Source organism: Macaca fascicularis, chromosome 14, assembly GCF_037993035.2.
Source record: "Macaca fascicularis isolate 582-1 chromosome 14, T2T-MFA8v1.1".
Lineage (NCBI taxonomy): Eukaryota > Metazoa > Chordata > Mammalia > Primates > Cercopithecidae > Macaca > Macaca fascicularis.
The window spans coordinates 18064208-18085400 of NC_088388.1; the positions used below are offsets into that span (position 1 = coordinate 18064208).

The window sequence follows — 21193 nt, forward strand, 5'->3', positions numbered from 1 at the left end:
GAGCTATGAACATGCCACGTTACTCCAACCTGGATGAGAGAGCAAGACACTTAAAAATAAAATGAGAAATAATCATTTTAAAAGGGAATCAAATGCAATTCTACGTGTAAAGTGCTTGGTGACTGACACATGGAGTTCAGTTAAGTATTAGATATTTTTAGTGGGAACTGAGCTGCTGCGGATATAAAAATAAATACCACTCGCATTCCTTAGTTTAGAGGGGAGACGGATGTCAACAAGATGCCAAGTGCCAGGAAGCGGCTGGGCAGGAGCGGTCACGCCTGCACTGCGTCTGCATTGCGCCTTGATGAAAGAATAAAAGACTTCCATCATGTGATGCAGTCATCATTCCAGCCAGTGCAAAGGAAAACAGGGAGGTGATGCTCCAAGTGGCAGGCTCCACAGGTAGAAGAGACGGGAGAGGGGGCAGTGTTATAAAGTAAGGGTAAATTAATTAAAGCAGGTTGACGATAGTAGTGATAAACTGGTAAGGTTCCTGGATTCCATCTCAACAATTTTAGGCTTTTTCCTTGTAGGTAGTGGAATATCTCGTGTTTTTTCCCAGCTAATAAGCGAGAAAATATGAGACATCTATTTGGGCTGTAAGAAATTACAAAAGCATAAAAGACCCACTGCCCTATTTAATGTTCAATACTATACCCAAAGTAAGCCACGATAATCAGGGCGAAACTTGGGGAAGGGCCCAGAAAACAGCACAACTTTCTTTTTTTACTTTGAGACTGTCTCACTCTGTCGCCCAGGGTGGGGTGCAGTGGCGCGATATCGGCTCACTGCAACCTCTGCCGCCGGGTTCAAGCGATTCGCCTGCCTCAGTCTCCCGATTAGCTAGGATTACAGGCGCCTGCCACCGCGCCCGGCTACTCTTTTTGTATTTTTATTACAGACGGGGTTTCACCATCTTGGACAAGCTGGTCTTGAACTCCTGACCTCGTGATCCACCCGCCTCGGCCTCCGAAAGTGTTGGCATTACAAGCGTGAGCGCGCTCGGCCCAGAAGCACACCTTTCTAGAAGACAAACAACATGGAACGCTCGACCAAGAATAGCCACAAGATGGAGGACAAGAGGGTAAAGAAAAGGCTCAGGGAAAGCGCATGGGTGGAACCCGACGGAAGTGGGGAAGTCATTCTAATTCAGGCCCTACCCCACTATTGGCTGGACATTCACCCTTTTTCCTTTTCCATTGGCCACGGGTCCGTTCTCTGGGTCAAAACAGCCAATCACCTAGCGCCGTGGGTAAGCCCGCCCTTTCCCCCGGTGACGAGGAGCCAGAAGAACCGAAGGGCCCGAGGCGCTTGCGCAAGCGCGCGCTCGGCCGGTTGAAAGCGGATCCGGGCTGGAGGCGGTGTCGCGGTGCATGAATATTGATTACGCGTCGCAGTGCCCAGCGTCCAGCGCCCGCCCCTCTCGGCCGCCCGACGCTCGCTGCTCGCGCTCGGGCTCGCGATGGGGAAGAAGTCCCGAGCGGTACCCGGCCGCAGGCCCATCCTGCAGCTCTCTCCGCCGGGTCCTCGGGGCAGCACGCCGGGCCGGGACCCGGAGCCGGAACCCGACACCGAGCCGGACTCAACGGCTGCGGTCCCCAGCCAGCCCGCCCCGGCGGCGGCGACGACCACCACCACCGCGGTGACTGCCGCCGCGGCCTCGGACGACTCGCCTTCAGAAGGCAAGGGTGCGCGGGGGGACCCGAACTCGAGCTCAGGGCTTGCGGCCAGCCTAGGCCTACCTCAGGCTGAGGGCGCCTGGCCAGACCCAGCGAGGGAGGCGGGCGAGGTCGGCTTCTGAGGCCTGCCTGCTGCGGGACTGCAGGCGGGGCGGTCCTGGGCTCCGGGCCGCAGAAGGGCCAGGCCTTGTTCTGCGCCCTCGGCCCGGGCCAAGCCCGAGGGGCCATCTCTGGTGCGGGGCTTGCCCCAGGAACGTTTGAAATACGACCGAGGTTCGGGCACCCTGAGTCTCCCAAACGCCCCGGGTCGGTTTTGGGTAATGCAGAGAGTGGATGTGAGGATGAGTTTCCGCGTGCGCGGCCTGTGACTGTGGACCAGGCCTTTCCACACGTCATCTGCCTCCTTTCGGTTTTGTCAAAACGGGGATAGAGACGTTTAGAAAAAGCTTTTTAATATTCCAGCCAGTAAGCATGCCTACACTAGCAAAACTCCTGGAGAAATGGAGCTGGTGGGTTTCTAAGTATTTGTGTGGTTCTCACCCGAGTGGTGCTTGGATTTAAAGTGACTGCGGGGCTAGGCGCGGGAGGAGCCGCTACTGTTTCGGATGTTCAGAGATCACGCTGGGTCGTTAATTGCAAAAAATCCGCCAATAGCAGTGTTTGGTGTGTCTTGTAAAGGTCCTATCATAGCCTGGAAAATACTTACTGTTTTTGTATGTATTTGTCGGTATTGCAGGTGTAACTTTTTAAGAGTTTTGTTTTGTGTTTTCGAGACAAGGTTTCAATCTGTCGCCCAGGCTGGAGTGCAGTGGCGCGATCTTGGGCTCACTGCAACCTCCACCTCTCGGGTTCAAGCGGTCTTCCCACCTTAGCTTCATGGGTAGCTGGGACTACAGGATCCTGCCGCCATGCCCGACTAATTTTTGTATTTTCAGTAAAGACGGAGTTTCTTCATGTTGCCTGGGCTGGTCTCGAACTCCAGGGCTCAAGCGATCAGTACAGGCGAGAGCCACCTCGCCTGGCCATGAAGCTATATTAATAATGTTTATTTACCGTGATCAGAGCCTTCCCTTGATGTTGAAGTTTGTAGGCAGATGAGAGACTCCAGGGCACGGTGGCTCATGCCTGTAATCCCAGCACTTTGGGAGGCCGAGGTAGGCAGATCACTTGAGGTCAGGAGTTTGACCAGCATGGGCGACAAGAGCGAAACTCCATCTCATAAAACAAAAAAAAAAGATTCCAGCTCTGTGTGTTTATCATCTCCCAATTATTTGGGTCCGCAAAATGTCCTTTTTTTTTTTTTGAGATGAAGTCTCCTTCTGTGGCCCAGGCTGCAGTAACCTCTCCCTCCTGGGTTGAAGCGATCCTCCTGCCTCAGCCTCTGGAGTAGCTGGGATTACAGGCGAGTGCCACCACGCCCAGCTACTTTTTATTTATTTTTTATTTTTTTTGTATTTTTAGTAGAGATGGGGTTTCACCATGGTGGCCAGACTGGTCTTGAGCCCCTGACCTCAAGTGACACCCCCCTGCACCCGTCTTGGCCTCCCAAAGTGCTGGGATTACAGGTGCGAGCGCAGCCGAAATGCACTTTTTTTAAATTGATGGAATTTAGAGCTGAAAGGTTAAATGAACGATTGATTTGTCACCTCTAGTGTTTTCTCTGGAATCTGACTACAGTTTTCTTTTTTTTTTTTTTTTTTTCTCTAATCCAGATGTGATTTGTCACTTCTAGTGTTTTCTCTGGTCTGGAATCTGACTATAGTTTTCTTTTTTTTTTTTTTTTCTAATCCAGATGAACAGGAAGCGGTGCAGGAGGTTCCTAGAGTTGTTCAGAATCCTCCAAAACCAGTCATGACCACTAGACCCACAGCTGTTAAAGCAACAGGTATGATTTTGTTTTGTTTTGTACATTTTTTCTCGCACGTCCTTCATTAAAGTCAAGTTGGGTTTGTACATAGAATGTTTTGTTGAATGCTTTACAGTTGCTAACGTTATTTCTCCCAAAAATATGATTTAAGATTTTTTTGTTTGTGAGAGAATGTTGATGTATATACACTTTGACCAGTGGAAAATTTGTTGTTTTTCTTTTTCTTTTTTTTTTTTTTGAGACGGAGTCTCGCTCTGTCACCCAGGCTGGAGTGCGGTGACCGGATCTCAGCTCACTGCAAGCTCCGCCTCCCGGGTTCACGCCATTCTCCCGCCTCAGCCTCCCGAGTAGCTGGGACTACAGGCACCCGCCACTTCGCCCGGCTAGTTTGTTTTTGTATTTTTTTAGTAGAGACGGGGTTTCACCGTGTTAGCCAGGATGGTCTCTATCTCCTGACCTCGTGATCCACCCGTCTCGGCCTCCCAAAGTGCTGGGATTACAGGCTTGAGCCACCACGCCCGGCCGTTGTTTTTCTTTACCCAAAACCTTTTTTTACTATTTTTTTCCCTGATGCTGTTTTATAACTAGTTTTCTGGTCCTCCCACTAGCTTGGTGTTCATTAGGCATGCCAACTCCTATTTCTTTTCTAACACTCTGGCTTGATTGGTTACCTAACAAACATTGGTGGACCTGGAAATCGAGCTTATTAAATATTTTGAAGTACAAACGAATGTGCTAGTTGCAACAGTGGTTTTGTATACAAACCTGGGTTCAATTCATCACTCTGGCATTCACACTTAGACTTTGGGACAATTACTAATTGGATTGGACCTCATTAATCTGTAAAATGGATGTTTTATCTCTGAGATAGTTACAGATGTGACATAGTAAGTGCCAAGAATGTTAATTTTCTCCACTCTGTATCTTGGAAGAGTAAAATGTGTTTTAATATTAAATACTCTATAATTGGTAGTAATTTCTTTTCAGTTCAGAATACTTTTTGTACTATTCGATGCATAAAATGATAGATGCTTATTCCTCTCTCCTACCATTTGCCACCTAAAAAAAAGCAAACAAACAAAACACCCCAGTGTGGGTTAGTTAGAAAGCTAAAATTTGAATGTGAGAGAAATTTCAGAACTACATTATACCATTTTGTATTTGCAAACTGCATGTTATTTCATTTGAGACTTAACACATTTAAAATATGTAGAATTTAGCCAGGAGCTGTAGCTCACGCCTGTAATCACAGCACTTTGGTAGTCTGAGACAGGCGGATCATCTGAGTTAAGGAGTTCGAGACCAGCCTGGCCAACATGGTGAAACCCTATCTCTACTAAAAACATAAAAATTAGCTGGGCATGGTGGTGCACACCTATAATCACAACTACTCAGGAGGCGGAGGTTGCAGTGAACTGAGGTTTTGCCACTGCACTCCAGCCTGGGCGACAGAGTGAGAACCTGTCTCAAATAAATACATAACATATAAATTTAAATGTTTCTAGGAGAAACTTCCTTGATTACTCCTGTGGTTTGAATGTCCTCTCATGATGTCAACACCTTCCATTAGGCGCCTACCTCCCAACACTGTTGCACTGGGGATTTAATTTCCAAAACATCCTTTTTAGGGGCACATTCAAGCCATAAGAGGTATATACCTAAGAAATAATTTACTGCCTGATATAGGTAGTTGATACACAAATTGTGTGGCATCAATTCTTAAAGGTAAGTAAGAATGTTGAGGTTTGAGGGGTCAATACCTCTCTCAAAAAAAGACGGCTAAAAATTATGGCTCTGGGCCGGGTGCAGTGGCTCACACCTATAATCCCAGCACTTTGGTAGGCCGAGGCGGGTGGATCACGAGGTCAGGAGATCAAGACCATCCTGGCTAACATGGTGAAACTCAGTGTCTACTAAAAATACAAAAAAATAGCTGGGCATGGTGGCAGGTGCCTGTAGTCCCAGCTACTCGGGAGGCTGAGGCAGGAGAATGGTGTGAACCTGGGAGGTGGAGCTTGCAGTGAGCTGAGATCACACCACTGCACTCCAGCCTGGGCGACAGAGCAAGACTTCATCTCAAAAAGAAAAAAAAAAAAAACTATGGCTCTGAAGAATGACCATGCTTTCTCAGGCTTTAAGTAGCAACAAGTCTTTTTTTTTTTTGAGTTTGAGTTTAAGTGCAGTGGCGGGATCTTGGCTCACTGCAACCTCTGCCTCCCGGGTTGATTTATCCTACGTCACCCTCCTGAGTAGCTGGGATTACTGGCTAATTTTTGTATTTTCAGTAGAGACGGGGTTTCGCCATGTTGGCCAGGCTCTCCTGAGTAGCTGGGATTACTGGCTAATTTTTGTATTTTTAGTAGACAGGGTTTTGCCATGTTGGCCAGGCTGGTCTTGAACTCCTGACCTCAAGTGATCCACCTGCCTTGGACTCCCAAAGTGCGGTGATCACAGGTCTGAGCCACCATGCCTAGCCTGCAACACATCTTAATCTTAATAGTAGTCAAGGACTTGTTCTTACAACTCCAGAATTTAAGTGATTTTTTTCCTCCTTGGCCTTCCAAAGTGCTGGGATTACAGGCATGAGCCCTTGTGCCCAGCCCAGGAGCTTAGTTTTTAACACCCCCCAAAATGGAGTTTTTAAAGAAATGAAATTCTTGCCAGGCATGGTGGCTCACGCCTGTAATCCCAGTGCTTTGGGAGGCTGAGTTAGGAGGATCACTTGAAGCCTAGAGTTCAAGACCAGCCTAGGCAGCAGAGAGACCCTCATCTCTTTTTTTTTCTTTTTTTTTTTTTTTTGAGTCAGAGTCTCTATTGCCTAGGCTGGAGTGCAGTGGCGTGATCTCAGCTCACTGCAGCCTCTGTCTCCTGGGTTCCGGCAATTGTCCTTCTTCATCCTTCCAAGTAGCTGGGATTACAGGCCCACACCACCATGCCCAGCTAATTTTCGTATTTTCAGTAGAGACAGCGTTCGCCATGTTGGCCAGGTTGGTCTGGAACTCCAGACGTCAAGTAATCTACCTGCCTCAGCCTCCCAAAGTGCTGGGATTATAGGCATGAGCCATCGCGCCTGGCCAAGACCCCCATCTCTACAAAAAAAATTAAAAATGAGCTGGACGTGCTGATCACCTGTGGTCCTAGCTACTTGGGAGACTGAGGCAGGAGGATCGCTTGAGCCCAGGAGTTCAAGGCGGCAGTGAGCTATATGATCATGCCACTACAATCCAGCCTAGGTGACAGAATGAGACCCTGTGTCAAAAAAATACACATAAAAAATAGGCGGGGCACGGCGGCTCAGGCCTGTAATCCCAGCACTTTGGGAGGCTAAGGCAGGCAGATCACAAGGCCAAGAGATCGAGACCATCCTGGCCAACATGGTGAAACCCCATCTCTACTAAAAATACAAAAATTAGTTGGGTGTGGTGGCGCGCACCTGTAGCTCCAGCTACTCAGGAGACTGAGGTGGGAGAATCACTTGAACCCAGGAGGTGGAGGTTGCAGTGAGCCAAGATCGTGCCACTGCACTCCAGCCTGGTGACAGAGCGAAACTCCATCTCAAAGAAAAAACACCAAGGCCGGGCGCAGTGGTTCACGCATGTAATCCCGCACTTTGGGCGGCCAAGGTGGGCGGATGACAAGGTCAGGAGTTCAAGACCAGCCTGGCCAACATGGTGAAACCCCATCTCTACTAAAAATACAAAAATTAGCTGGGCATGGTGGCATGCACCTGTAGTCCCAGCTACTTGCGAGGCTGAGGTGGGAGAATCGCTTGGACCCGGGAGGCGGAGGTTGCAGTGAGCTAGACCACGCCATTGCACCCCAGCCTGGGTGACAGAGTAAGATTCCATCTCAAAAAAGAAAAAAACGGCTAGGCGCTGTGACTCACGCCTGTAATCCCTGCACTTTGGGAGGCTGATGCTGGTGGATCACCTGAGGTCTGGAGTTCAAGACCAGCCTGACCAACATGGAGAAACCCCGTCTCTACTAAAAATATAAAACTAGCTGGGAATGGTGGCACGTGCCTGTAATCCCAGCTACTCAGGACGCTGAGGCAGGAAAATCACTTGAACCCAGGAGGCAGAGGTTGCAGTGAGCCAAGATTGCGCCATTGCACTCCAACCTGGGCAACGAGTGAAACTTTGTCTCAAAAAAAAAAAAAAAAAAAAAAAAAGGCCGGGCGCGGTGGCTCAAGCCTGTAATCCCAGCACTTTGGGAGGCCGAGACGGGCGGATCACAAGGCCAGGAGATCGAGAGACGATCCCGGCTAACACGGTGAAACCCCGTCTCTACTAAAAAATACAAAAAAACTAGCCGGGCGAGGTGGCGGGCGCCTGTAGTCCCAGCTACTCGGGAGGCTGAGGCAGGAGAACGGCGTAAACCCGGGAGGCGGAGCTTGCAGTGAGCTGAGATCCGGCCACTGCACTCCAGCCTGGGTGACAGAGCAAGACTCCGTCTCAAAAAAAAAAAAAAAAAAAAAAAATTAAATTCTTGGAGTTCTTTAGTACCTGCTCATAGGTCAGAGGCACCTGGCCAGCTTTGTTGTTTTTAATAAATTTTTTTTTCTTTATATAGACATCGTCTCACTCTATTGCCCAGGCTGGTCTCAAGGAGGCTCAAGTGATCCTCCTTACTTGGCCTCCCAAAATGCTAGGATTATAGATGTCAGCCATCACGATCATCCTGTTGTTTTTGTTTCTAAGATTTTTTTCTCTCTCTTTTTTTTTTTTTTTTTTAACTTTGAGATGGAGTCTTGCTCTGTTGCCCAGGCTGGAGTGCAGTGGCATGATCTTGGCTCACTGCAACCTCCGTCGCCTAAGTTAGAGCGATTCTCCTGCTTCAGCCTCGCTAGTAGCTGGGATTACTGGCGCGTGCCACCATGCCCAGCTAATTTTTGTTTGTATTTTTAGTAGAGACAGGGTTTCAGCATCTTGGCCAGGCTGGTCTTGACCTCCTGACCTCGTGATCTGCTCGTCTCAGCCTCCCAAAGTACTGGGATTAGAGCAGTGAGCGACTGCGCCCCGCCTCTAAGATTTTTCTAAGATAAAGCAATTTTACCTGATAATGTGAACGTTTATTTTCAGTGTTACTCTAACTTCATGCCTGTTAGCAGTATATACTCTGTATTTTCTGAGGTTTAATTAAATTTTGTGTGTATTTTTGACTTGCTTTTATTCCTTTAGCATTACTTTTAATCCCTTTAGTAATATTTCATGTGATTCTATAATAGTCTGATTTATCACAAAATGGTAATAAATCAGGTATGTCCTATAATTTGCTTTGCCAGTCCACTATTTGCGAGCATTTGAGTGTTTACAGATTTTAGTTGTTTAAAGCAAGCCACCAGAAGCTTTGAGCAAAGTTTTTTTGGAGTTATGTCTTGGTATTTTAGCCTCAAAGATGAGACTGTATAAAAAAACTTGAGTTTTGTAGCTCTTGGAACCTGTTACCAAATGTCACTTAAGATATGTGGGATCTAGGCGGCCACTGTGGCTGCCGCCTGTAATCCCAACACTATGGGAGGCTGAGGGAGGTGGCTCACCTGAGGTCAAGAGTTCGAGACCAGCCTGGCAACATGGTGAAACCCTGTCTCTACTGAAAATACAAAAGGCTGGGCGTGATGGCTCACGCCTGTAATCCCAGCACTTTGGGAGCCTGAAGCAGGTGAATCACCTGAGGTCAGGAGTTCTAGACCAGCCTGGCCAACATGGTGAAATCCCGTCTCTATTAAAAATACAAAAAAATTAGCTGGGGTTGGTGGTGCACGCCTGTAATTCCAACTGCTCGGGATCCTGAGGCAGGAAAATGGCTTGAACCTGGGAGGCAGAGGTTGCAGTGAGCCGAGGTCGCACTGCTGCGCTCCAGCCTGGGCAACAGTGAGACTCCATCTCCAAAAAAAAACCAAAAACCAAAAAAATACAAAAATTACATTGGCACACACCTGTAATCCCAGCTACTTGGTAGGCTGAGGCAGGAGAATTGCTTGAACCCAGGAAACAGAGGCTGCAGTGAGTCGAGATTGTGCGACTGCATTTCATCCTGGGCGACAGAGCAAGACTGTCTCAAAAAAAAAAAAAAAAGTTTGATCAACTTATGATGTCTCTCTGAATTTCTTACAAACACTAGGCTTAATAATTTTCATTTTCTTGGCTAATTTATTATGTTTTTAGGAGTGTAGAAGAAGTTTTATGTCCATAGGTGAAAAGCTGTTAGGTGAAGAAAGGGAATAGGCAGAACCTATTTTGCCTGTGGACCTGGGGAACTACCTCTTGTTGGGGAATTTTGTGATGAAAATACCATGCAGCTTGCCTGATTGAAACTTTTTACCAAAAGTGATTATATCTATGATTGTCATTAGAAGTGTTTTTATTTTTAATTAATTTATTTTGAGATAGAGTTTTGTTCTTGTTCCCCAGGTTGGAGTGCAATGGCACAGCCTCGGCTCACTGTAACCTCCGCCTCCTGCGTTCAAGTGATTCTCCTGCCTCAGCCTCCCAAGCAGCTGGAATTACAGGCGTGCACCACCAACCCCAGCTAATTTTTTTGAATTTTTGGTAGAGACAGTTACCGTGTTGGCCAAGCTACACTGGCACTCCTGACCTCAGGTCATCCGCCCGCCTTGGCGTTCCAGAGTGCTAGGATTACAGGCATGAGCCACTGTGCCCAGCCAGTATTTTTATTTAAAAATATAATTTCCCACCCTCCTTTCCAGAATCCATCAGTACTGAATACTAAAGTGCAGCATTTTTTCATACAGAAGTTTCTCCTTTGGTAGTTCTGCTCTTACAAAGCTGAATACCTTTTGTTCAGAACATCAAGAAAATTGGGCCGGGCGTGGTGGCTCACGCCTGTAATTTCAGCACTTTTGGAGGCCAAGGCAGGCCGATCACTTGAAGTTAGGCGTGTGAGAGCAGCTTGGCCAACATGGTGAAACCCCATCTCTAAAAAATACAAAAAAATTTGCCAGGTGTGGTGGCGCACGCCTGTAATCCCAGCTACTCATGAGGCCAAGGCTGGAGAATTGCTTGAATCTGGGAGGCGGAGGTTGCAGTGAGTCAAGATTACACCATTGCACTCCAGCCCTGGGAAAGAAGAGCGAAACTCCATATCAAAAAAAAAAAAAGCCAGGTGCAGGGCTCACGCCTGTAATCCCAACACCGTGGGATGCCGAGGAGGGCAGATCACTTGAGGTCAGGAGTTTGAGACCAGCCTGGCCAACATAGTGAAACCCCATGTCTACTAAAAGTACAAAAATTAGCCAGCTGTGGTGGCATGTGCCTGTTAATCCTAGCTACTCGGGAGGCTGAGGCAAGAGAATTGCCTGAACCTGGGAGGCAGAGGTTGCACTGAGCTGAGATTGTGCCACTGTACTCCATCCTGGGTGACAGTATGAGACTCCATCTCAAAAAAAAAACAAAAACAAAAACCACGGGCGGGTGCGGTGGCTCACACCTGTAATCTCAGCACTTTGGGAGGCCGAGGCGGGTGGATCATGAGGTCAGGAGATCAAGACCATCCTGGCTGATACGGTGAAACCCCATCTCTACTAAAAATGCAAAAAATTAGCCAGGTGCGGTGGTGGGCACCTGTAGTCCCAGCTACTAGGGAGACTGAGGCAGGAGAATGGCATGAACCCAGAAGGCAGAGCTTGCAGCAAGCTGAAATCGCACCACTGCACTCCAGCCTGGGCGACCGAGCGAGACTCGGTCTCAAAAAAAAAAAAAGAGAGACACTGTCTAAGAAACGTCCATGCAAATTTCTCTCATTTTTTTTTGTTTTTTCTTTTTTTCTTTTTTTTCCTTTTTTTTTAAGACGGAGTCTTGCCCTGTCATCAGGCTGGAGTGCAGTGGCATGATCGCAGCTCACTGCAGTCTCTGCCTCCCGGGTTCAAGTGATTCTCACGCCTCAGCCTCCTGAGTAGCTGGGATTACAAGCGTGCACCACCGCCGCCAGCTAATTTTTGTGTTCTTAGTAGAGGCGAGATTTCACCATGTTGGCCAGGATGGTCTCGATCTCCTGACCTCGTGATCCCCCCGCCTCTGCCTCCCAAAGTGCTGGCATTATAGGCATGAGCCACCATGCCTGTCCAGAAACATCCATGTAAATATCTTTCTTACCAGTTTAAAATACTACTGTGGTCAGGCGAGGTGGCTCACACCTGTAATGTCAGCACTTTGGGAGGCTGAGGCAGAGGATTTGCTTGAGCTCAGGAATTCGAGACCAAACTGGGCAACAGATTGAAACCTTGTCTGTACTTTTAAAAAAAAATGCCAAGTGTGGTGGCATAGGCCTGTAGTCCTAGCTACATGGGAGTCTGAGGTGGGAAGATGGCTTGTGCCCAGGAGTTCAAGACCAGCCTAGGCAACGTGGCAAAACCCCGTCTCTACAAAAGTTAGCCAGGTGCAGTGGTGCGCATCTCTAGTCCCAGCTATACAGGAGTCTGATTGAGGTGGGAAGATCAGTTGAGCTCAGGAGGTCAAGGCTGCAGTGAGCTGTGATTGCACCAGTTCATTTGTGGTAGAGTGAGACCCTGTCTCAAAAAAAAAGAAATGAAAAATTTTGCCTAACATTTTGGGAAGTCAAGGCAGGAGGATCACATGAGGACAGAATGAGACCAGCCCAGGCAACATAGGAGATTGCGTCTCTGCATAAAAGAAATTAGCCAGGCATGGGGGGTTGTGCCGCTCGTCATCCACTCAGGATGCTCAGGCAAGAGAATCATTTGAGGCCAGGAGTTTGAGGCTGTAGTGATCCGCTGCTTCCAGCCTTGGCAGTAGAGCAAGAACCTATCTCTTACATACATATATACATAAATCAATCAAATTTTAGAAATTGGTGTTTAGAGGCTGTGTGTGGTGGCTCATGCCTGTAATCACAACACTTTGGGGTTTGGGAGGCCAAAGTGGCAGATCACTTGAGATCAGGAGTCCAAGAGCAGCTAGGCCAACATGGTGAAACCCCATCTCTACCAAAAATACAAACATTACCTGGGTGTAGTGGCACACACCTGTAATCCCAGCTACTTGGGAGGTTGAGGCAGGAGAATTGCTGAACCCTGAACGTGGAGGTTGCAGTGAGCCGAGATTGCGCCACTGCACTCCAGCCTGGGCAACAGAGCAAGACCCCATCTCAAAAAAAAAAAAATTTGCTATTTAAGAAATTACCTGCATATGCTGGAGAGGATGTGGAGAAATAGGAATGCTTTTACACTGTTGGTGGGAGTGTAAACTTGTTCAACCATTGTGGAAGACTGTGGTGATTCCTCAAGGATCTAGAACTAGAAATACCATTTGACCCAGCGGTCCTGTTACTGGGTATATACCCCAAGGATTATAAATTATGCGACTATAAAGACACATGCACACGTTATGTTTACTGCGGCACTATTCACAATAGCAAAGACTTGGAACCAACCCAAGTGTCCATCAATGATAGACTGGATTAAGAAAATGTGGCACATATACACCATGGAATACTATGCAGCCGTAAAAAAGGATGAGTTTGTGTCATTTGTAGGGACATGGATAAAGCTGGAAACCATCACTCTGAGCAATCTATCGCAAGGACAGAAAACCAAACAGCACATATTCTCACTTATAGGTGGGAATTGAACAATGAGAACATTTGGACAGAAGGTGGGGAACATCACACACCACGGCCTGTCGTAGGGTGGGGAGAGGAGGGAGGGATAGCCGTAGGAGAAATACCTAATGTAAATGATGAGTTAATGCGTGCAGCAAACCAACATGGTACATGTATACATATGTAACAAACCTGCACGTTGTGCACATGTACCCTAGAACTTAAAGTATAACAAACAAAAAAAAAGACTTACCTACATACAGAAAGAAACAAAGATAGGAATTATAATACTAAGGCACTGAATAGGAACTCTTACATGATTAATGGAACAATTTATGTTTACTTTTAGGTGACCTTTGAGTTTATGTATGGGATGTATGACACAGAAAACTAGATTTAACTTTCTGATAAATCTCTTCATTTACTAACTTTTTAGTGAGAGCGTAGAATGTGTCAGCACTGTGCAATTTAATATAATAGCTGAAAAAATCTAGCTAGAATTTAACATTTTATGTATTTATAATACATAGAGGTATGTATGCTTACTTAATTGTAATCTTGGAGTAGCCACAGGTGATCCAAAAGGAAATGGCATAGCAGCATTACAGAGGCCCTACCTGATACCACTTAAATTTGAGGAAGACGTTGATCGTTGGTCTTAGCCATGTTGAGTCTCATTTTTAATTCCTGTCACTTCCTGTTTGAGGAATAATCATTGATTAAAAGCTTTGTTTTTTAACTTTGAAAGTCTTTGTTTCTTTATTGTTTTGTTTTTGAAAGTCTTTGTTTCAGCTGCTACACTGTAATTGGTTTAGTTTGAGGTAAACACTTTAATCACCAAATTTTAAAATCAGGATATACTAGGTACTATTTGGAAAGAGAGTGAGATTGAATAATTGATTGAAATAACTATGCAGATTAATTTTCTTGGTTTTTTTTTGGAGATATGGTCAGTCTCACTTTGTCACCCTGGCTGGAGTACAGTGGAGATGTTTTGGCTTAATGCAGCCTCAACTTCCTGGGCTCAAGCTATCCTTGCACCTCAGCCATATGCTCAGCTAATATTTTGTTCTTTTTCCTCTTCTTTTTTTTTGTTTTTTTGTTTTTGTTTTTTGGGGAGAGACAAGGTCTCACTGTGTTTTCGAGGCTGGTCTTGGATTCTGGGCTCAAATGATCTTCCTACCTCAGATCTTCCTCAAGAAGTTGGGACTGTAGACATAAACTGTGTTGCCTGGCTCAGATCAAAATTTTTTTTATTTTTTATTTTGTTTATTTATATTTTTTTGACATGGGTTTTCACTTTTGTTGCCCAGGCTGGAGTGCGATGGCGCGATCTTAGCTTACCACAACCTCCGCCTCCCGAGTTCAGGCAATTTTCCTGCCTCAGCCTCCTAAGTAGCTGGGATTACAGGCATGTGCCACCGCACCCGGCTAATTTTGTATTTTTAGTAGAGACGGGGTTTCACCGTGTTAGCCAGGATAGTCTCTATCTCCTGACCTCATGATCCGCCCACTTTGGCCTCCCAAAGTGCTGGGATTACAGGTGTGAGCCACCATGCCCAGCCCAGATCAATTTTTTTTTTTTTTTTTTTGGAGACGGAGTCTTGCTCTGTTGCCCAGGGTGGAGTGCAGTGGTGTGATCTTGGCTCACTGCAACTTCTGCCTCCCGGGTTCAAGCATTTCTCCTGCCCTGCCTCAGTAGCTGGGACTACAGGCGCACGCCACCATGCCCGGCTAATTTTTTGTATTTTTAGTAGAGACAGGGTTTCACTGTGTTGCCCAGGCTGGTCTCAAACACCTGACCTCATGGTCCACCCGCCTCGGCCTCCCAAAGTGCTGGGATTACAGGCATGAGCCACCGCACGTGGTCTATAGATCAATTTTTATTAGCTTTAAGCATATGACGTAATTTATTCTTCTGTGGTAGTTCAGTGATTATTAGTTTTGGGGTTATGTTCTAATCTGTAAGTAAATTTAAAAAACCATGTCATACTTCCATTTAGATACTTCTTAGGACATATTGCCATTGTTGTTACAAATACTGTTTTCCTTTTTGTTTCTAGGCGGTCTGTGCTTACTTGGTGCTTATGCTGACAGTGATGATGATGACAATGATGTTTCCGAAAAACCAGCACAATCCAAAGAGACAAATGGAAACCAGTCGACTGATATTGATAGTACATTGGCCAACTTCCTGGCGGTTAGTGGTGCTTTTGTTTGGAGTTTTAGTTATTGAAGCTACTTTGGGACCTGGATCTTAAGTGGTCAGCATACTTGTCAATTCAGTGTCTTCCTCTTCCTTTCTCCCTCTCCCTCCAACACTCTCTTCTTGCATTTCTCCCAATCTCTCTCTCTTTTTTTGTTTTGTTTAGTTTTAAAAGAGATGGGATCTCGTTGTGTTGCTCAGGCTGGTCTTGAACTCCTGGGGTCAAGCGATCCTCCCACCTCGGCCTTCCAAAGTGCTGGGATTATAGGTGTGAGCACACCTCGCTGTCTCTCCTTTTTTTTTTTTTTTTTTTTTTTTTTTTCTTGAGATGGAATCTCACTCTGTTGCCCAGGCTTAAGTGCAAGCGGCACAATCTTGCCTCACTGCAACCTCCGTCTCCCGAGTTCAAATAGCTGAGGCTACAGGTATGTGTCCCCGAGCAGCTAGGGCTACAGGTATGTGCCGCCACACCCAGCTAATGTTTGTATTTTTGGTAGAGACGGGGTTTCACCATGTTGGCCAGGCTGATCTCGAACTCCTGACCTCGGGTGATCCACCCATCTCGGCCTCCCAAAGTGTTGGGATTACAGGCGTGAGCCACCACCTCTCTTTTCTTTTTGTAAAGGTTTCAAAGAGAAAAAAGGCAGATTGGAAGAGATTGGGGAGCTTGTATAATTGGAAGATGAGGGTTTTGATTTGAGAAGCTTAGAATGAGTGTCTAGAATTTTTTTTTTTTTTTTTTTTTTTTTTTTTTTTTTTTTTTTTTGAGACGGAGTCTCACGCTGTTGCCCAGGCTGGAGTGCAGTGGCGCGATCTCGGCTCACTGCAAGCTCCGCCTCCTGGGTTCACGCCATTCTCCTGCCTCAGCCTCCTGAGTAGCTGGGACTACAGGCGCCCGCCACCGCGCCCGGCTAATTTTTTGTATTTTTAGTAGAGACGGGGTTTCACTGTGGTCTCGATCTCCTGACCTTGTGATCCGCCCGCCTCGGCCTCCCAAAGTGCTGGGATTACAGGCTTGAGCCACCGCGCCCGGCCTAGAATTTTTTTTTTTTCCTCCCTCGAGACAGGGTCATACTGTCTCCCAGGCTGAAATGTGATGGCATGATGTTGGCCCAATGCAACCTCTGCCACCCAGATTCAAGTGATTCTCCCACCTGAGCCTCTTGAGTAGCTGGGATTACAGGCATGTGCCACCATGCCCAATAATAATTCTATTCTTTTTTTTGCTTTTTGTTTTTTTGTTTGTTTGTTTTTGAGACGGATTCTTGCTCTTTCACCCAGGTTGGAATGCCATAGTGAGATCTCAGCTCACTGCAATCCCCGCCTCCCAGATTCAAGTGAATCTCGTGCCTCAGCCTCCTGAATAGCTGGGATTACAGGTGCCCACCAGCACGTCCGGCTAATTTTTGTATTTTCAGTAGAGACAACTTTTCACCATATTGGCCAGGCTGATTTTGAACTTCTGGCCTCCAGTGATCCGCCTGCCTTGGCCTCCCAGAGTGCTGGGATTACAGGCATGAGCCACTGTACCCAGCCTAACTTTTGTATTTTTAGTAGAGGTGGGGTTTCACCATGTTGACCAGCCTGGTCTCAAATTCCTGACCTCAAGTGATCCACCTGTCTCAGCCTCCCAAAGTACAGGAACTATAGGTATGAGCCACTGTGCCCAGCTCATCATGTGTAGAATTTTTAAAAAGGGATTGCCATTTCCTTAAGTTTCTTGTCTTTGATATAATTACTGCATTTGTTACTCTTTTCATACTGAAGGAGATCGATGCCATAACAGCTCCTCAGCCTGCAGCTCCTGTAGGAGCTTCTGCTCCACCTCCAACTCCACCTCGACCAGAGCCAAAGGAAGTAGCAACATCTACCCTTTCTTCTACTTCAAATGGAACAGACTCCACCCAAACATCTGGATGGCAATATGATACTCAGTGTTCACTGGCAGGAGGTAAACTTGATCCTTTGATTTTAAAAGAAAAGTAAAATCCTTAAAGGGATTCTAGGCATTCACTTTTCTGTTCGTTTTTTTTTTTTTTTTCTTTTTTTTTGAGGTGGAGTCTCGCATGTCACCCTGGCTGGTGTGCAGTGGCGCGATCTCAGCTCACTCCAACCTCCGCCTCTCGGGTTCAAGCAATTCTCCTCCCTCAGCCTCCTGAGTAGCTGGGACCACAGGCGCATGCTGCCACGCCTGGCTAATTTCTCTTTTGTATTTTAGTACCAATGGGGTTTCACCATGTTGCCCAGGCTGGTCTCGAACTCCTTAGCTCAGGAAATGAGCCTGCCTCGGCCTCCCAAAGTCCTTGGATTACAGGTGTGAGCCACCGCTCCCGGCTGGCATTCAGTTTTCTAAAGATGAAAGCCCAGAGGCTTTAACTTTAGACTTTAGGATTCTTTTATTTTATATTATTTTATTTTTTTTGAGACTGAGTTTCACCGTTGTTACCCAGGCTGGAGTGCAGTGATGCAATCTTGGCTCACTGCAACCTCCGCCTCCCAGGTTCAAGTGATTCTTCTGCCTCAGTCTCCCGAGTAGCTGGGATTACAGGCACGTACCACTACACCCAGCAGATGTTTTGTATTTTTAGTAGAGACGGAGTTTCACCATGTTGGCAAAGTTGGTCTCAAACTCCTGATCTTGGGTGATCCACCCGCCTCGGTCTCCCAAAGTGCTGGGATTACAGGTTTGAGCCACCACGCCCAACCTCTGTCTTTTTAAATAAAGCATGTCGAAGATGGTAGGTAGGATAGTCGGCTCTGAAAACTTGTAGGATGTAATTTTTTTTTTTTTTTTTTTGAGACAGAATTTCACTCTTTTTGCCCAGGCTGGAGTGCAATGGCGCGATCTCGGCTCACCGCAACCTCTGCCTCCTGGGTTCAAGCGATTCTCCTGCGTCAGCCTCCCGAGTAGCTGGGATTACAGGCATGTGCCACCACCCCAGCTAATTTTGTATTTTTAGTAGAGACGGGGTTTCTCTGTGTTGGTCAGGCTGGTCTTGAACTTCCGACCTCAGGTGATCCACCTGCCTCAGCCTCCCAAAGTGCTGGCATTACAGGCGTGAGCCACCGCGCCTGGCAGGATGTAATTTTTATCTTTTAAAAAGTAATTCCTTATCCTTGCCGGGTAATAAGAAAAGCCATGATATTCAAAGTATTTTAGGTAAATTTTTGGACCAGCAAACTGCTTTTTTCTGTTTGTTTATTTATTTAGAGACGGAGTCTTGCTCTTGTTGCCCAGGCTGGAGTGCAGTGGTGCGATCTTGGCTCATCACAGCCTCTGCCTCCCCAGTTCAAGTGATTCTCCTGCCTCAGCCTCCCGAGTAGCTGGGATTACAGGCATGCACCACCATGCCCAGTTAAATTTTGTATTTTTAGTAGAGACAGGGTTTCTCCATGTTGGTCAGGCTGGTCTCAAACTCCTGACCTTAGGTGATCTGCCCACCTTGGCCTCCCAAATGCTGGGATTACAGGCCTAAGCCACTGCATCCAGCCAAACTTTTTAAAAAAAAACAAAAAAAAACTGTGTTCAAAGGTGACTCTAAATGGTAGGTATTAAGAAAATAATTCTTGGTGTTAGGCCAGTGGTTCTCAACCGGTGTTGGGGGGTGCCCCTAGGGGATATTTGACAATGTCTGTTAATATTTTTTATTGTCACAATGTAGGAGGCAGGGTGGACGGGAGTGCTGCTGTTTCTGGTGGGTGGAGGCCAGGGGTGCTGGCCAGCACATAGGATTGGCCCCCACAACAAAGACCTGTCTGCCCAAAATGTTAACAGTGCAAAGTTTTGAGAAACTGTTAGGTGATTGTGGCTTTTGAGCTTATATGTAAGCCAGAATTGTAGGGGGATTTGTGCTTAAAATTTGTTTTATTTTCTTCTAGTCGGAATTGAGATGGGAGATTGGCAGGAAGTCTGGGATGAGAACACAGGATGTTATTACTATTGGAATACACAAACAAATGAAGTGACTTGGGAGTTACCCCAGTATCTTGCCACCCAGGTACAGGGATTACAGCATTACCAGCCCAGGTAAGAATTAATTTTAAAATGAAATTGCCTAGAAGGAAATTGAAGTCTTATCTTTTGCTGTTAGTATGTGTCTTATATTTCTCTTGCTAAGTATATATTTTTTTAGTTCTGTGCCAGGTGCTGAAACTAGTTTTGTGGTAAATACAGACATATATTCTAAGGAGAAAACGATTTCTGTTTCCAGTAGTAAAAGTGGACCAGTCATAGCCAAGCGAGAAGTTAAAAAGGTCAGTATTGAAACTTATTTGTTTATTTTCAGATCTAATAATCATTACTCTGAGCACAGGAATGGAAGCCTTCTCTTAATATTTTGTGTCATACATGTGAAATAGGATAAGTTTCATAAGCTTTCACTTTGTTTCACTTTGTTTCTGCGTATTATGTAGCCTTTATAGCAGTTACTCAGTTCACTTTTTCTTTTCTGTTTTCTTTTTTTTTTTTTTTGAGACAGAGTCTTGCCCTGTCACCCAGGCTGAAGTGCAGTGGTGTGATCTTGGCTGACTGCAAGCTCTGCCTCCCGAGTTCACCCCATTCTCCTGCCTCAGCCTTCTGAGTTGCTGGGACTGCAGGCACCCACCACCATACCTGGCTAATTTTTTGTATTTTTAGTAGAAACGGGGTTTCACCATGTTAGCCAGGATAGTCTTGATCTCCTGACCTCGTGATCCGCCCACCTTGGCCTCCCAAAGTGCTGGGATTTCGGGCTTGAGCCACTGCACCTGGCATTTTATTTTATTTTATTTTTTGATACGGAGTCTCGCTCTGTCGCCCAGGCCGCGTGCCAAGTTCCATCTCGGCTCACTGCAACCTCCGCCTCTCGGGCTCAAGAAGCGATTCTCCTGCCTCAGCCTTCTGAGTAGCTGAGATTACAGGCGCCTGCCACCATCCTTGGCTAATTTTTGTGTTTTTATTAGAGACAGGGTTTCACCATGTTGGTCAGGCTGGTCTCGAACTCCTGACCTCAGGTAATCTGCCTGCCTCGGCCTCCCAATGTGCTGAGATTACAGGCGTGAGCCACTGCACCCAGCCCACTTCACTTTTTCTTTGAGAGCTTTAGGGTATCACAGAGGCCTCTTGGATCATTGCAAAGGACGCGGGAGCAGCGGTCCAGTCAGGGACTTCACGTAGAATCATTCTATTATTTTTGGGATTCCATATATAAGACATTTTAAAAATAAAAAGATAACTACTTTAAATTTAAAACTACTACAGGTTGAGTATTTCTTAATTGAAATGCCTGGGATCGGAGATAATTTAGATTTTGGATTTTTTTGAATTCTGAAATATTGGCATTATACTTACTAGTTGCATATTCTTAATCTGAAAATGTGAAATCTAAGATGCTCCAATGAGCATTTCCTTTGATCGTCATGTCAGTGCTCAGTTTCAGATTTTGGATTTTTCGGTAACGGATATACTATATTAGTGAAACTTGAGCATTTCTATAGCCTAATTAGTAAGAAAAGTAAGTGGTATTCCTTAGGGAGTGTGTATTGAATTCCAATTTATCTTCAATTTTAAAGACTTTTTTGCCTCAAAATATATTTTAATTTTAATTTTTTTTAAATTTTGAGACAGTGTCTTGCTTGGTTACACAGGCTGGAGGGGAGTGGTGTGATTTCAGCTCATTGCATCCTCCACCTCCCAGTTTCAAGCAATTCTGCCTCAACCTCCTGAGTAGCTTGGATTACAGGTGCCCGGCACAGCGCCTGACTAATTTTTCTATTTTTTTTTAGTAGAGATGAGGTTTCACCAGTTGGTCAGGCTGCTCTTGAACTCCTGACCTCAAGTGATCCACCTGCCTCAGACTCCCAAAGTGCTGGGATTACAGG

The 21193-nt window shown here is 46.1% G+C and overlaps 1 protein-coding gene across 12 annotated transcripts in view; it reads left to right on the forward strand.

Moving 5' to 3' along the window:
• The first annotated feature begins 344 nt into the window (after positions 1–344).
• FNBP4 (formin binding protein 4) overlaps positions 345–21193 on the forward strand; it is a 54225-nt gene continuing 33376 nt past the window's right edge. For 6 of the 12 annotated variants that reach the window (XR_012423224.1, XR_012423226.1, XR_012423225.1 and 3 more), the window contains exons 1-6: positions 1429–1691; positions 3475–3567; positions 15192–15328; positions 17102–17285; positions 19214–19361; positions 19468–19588. Coding sequence is in view for 3 of the 12 variants with exons in the window: in XM_005577915.5 (XP_005577972.1) it covers positions 1466–1691; positions 3475–3567; positions 15192–15328; positions 17102–17285; positions 19214–19361; positions 19468–19588 (909 nt within the window). In the remaining 9 variants the exon portion in view is untranslated. Of the gene's footprint in view, positions 406–904; positions 1088–1428; positions 1692–3474; positions 3568–15191; positions 15329–17101; positions 17286–19213; positions 19362–19467; positions 19589–21193 lie in introns of those variants that run through there. The other 6 variants (XR_012423227.1, XR_012423229.1, XR_012423228.1 and 3 more) reach the window with 2 other exon arrangements.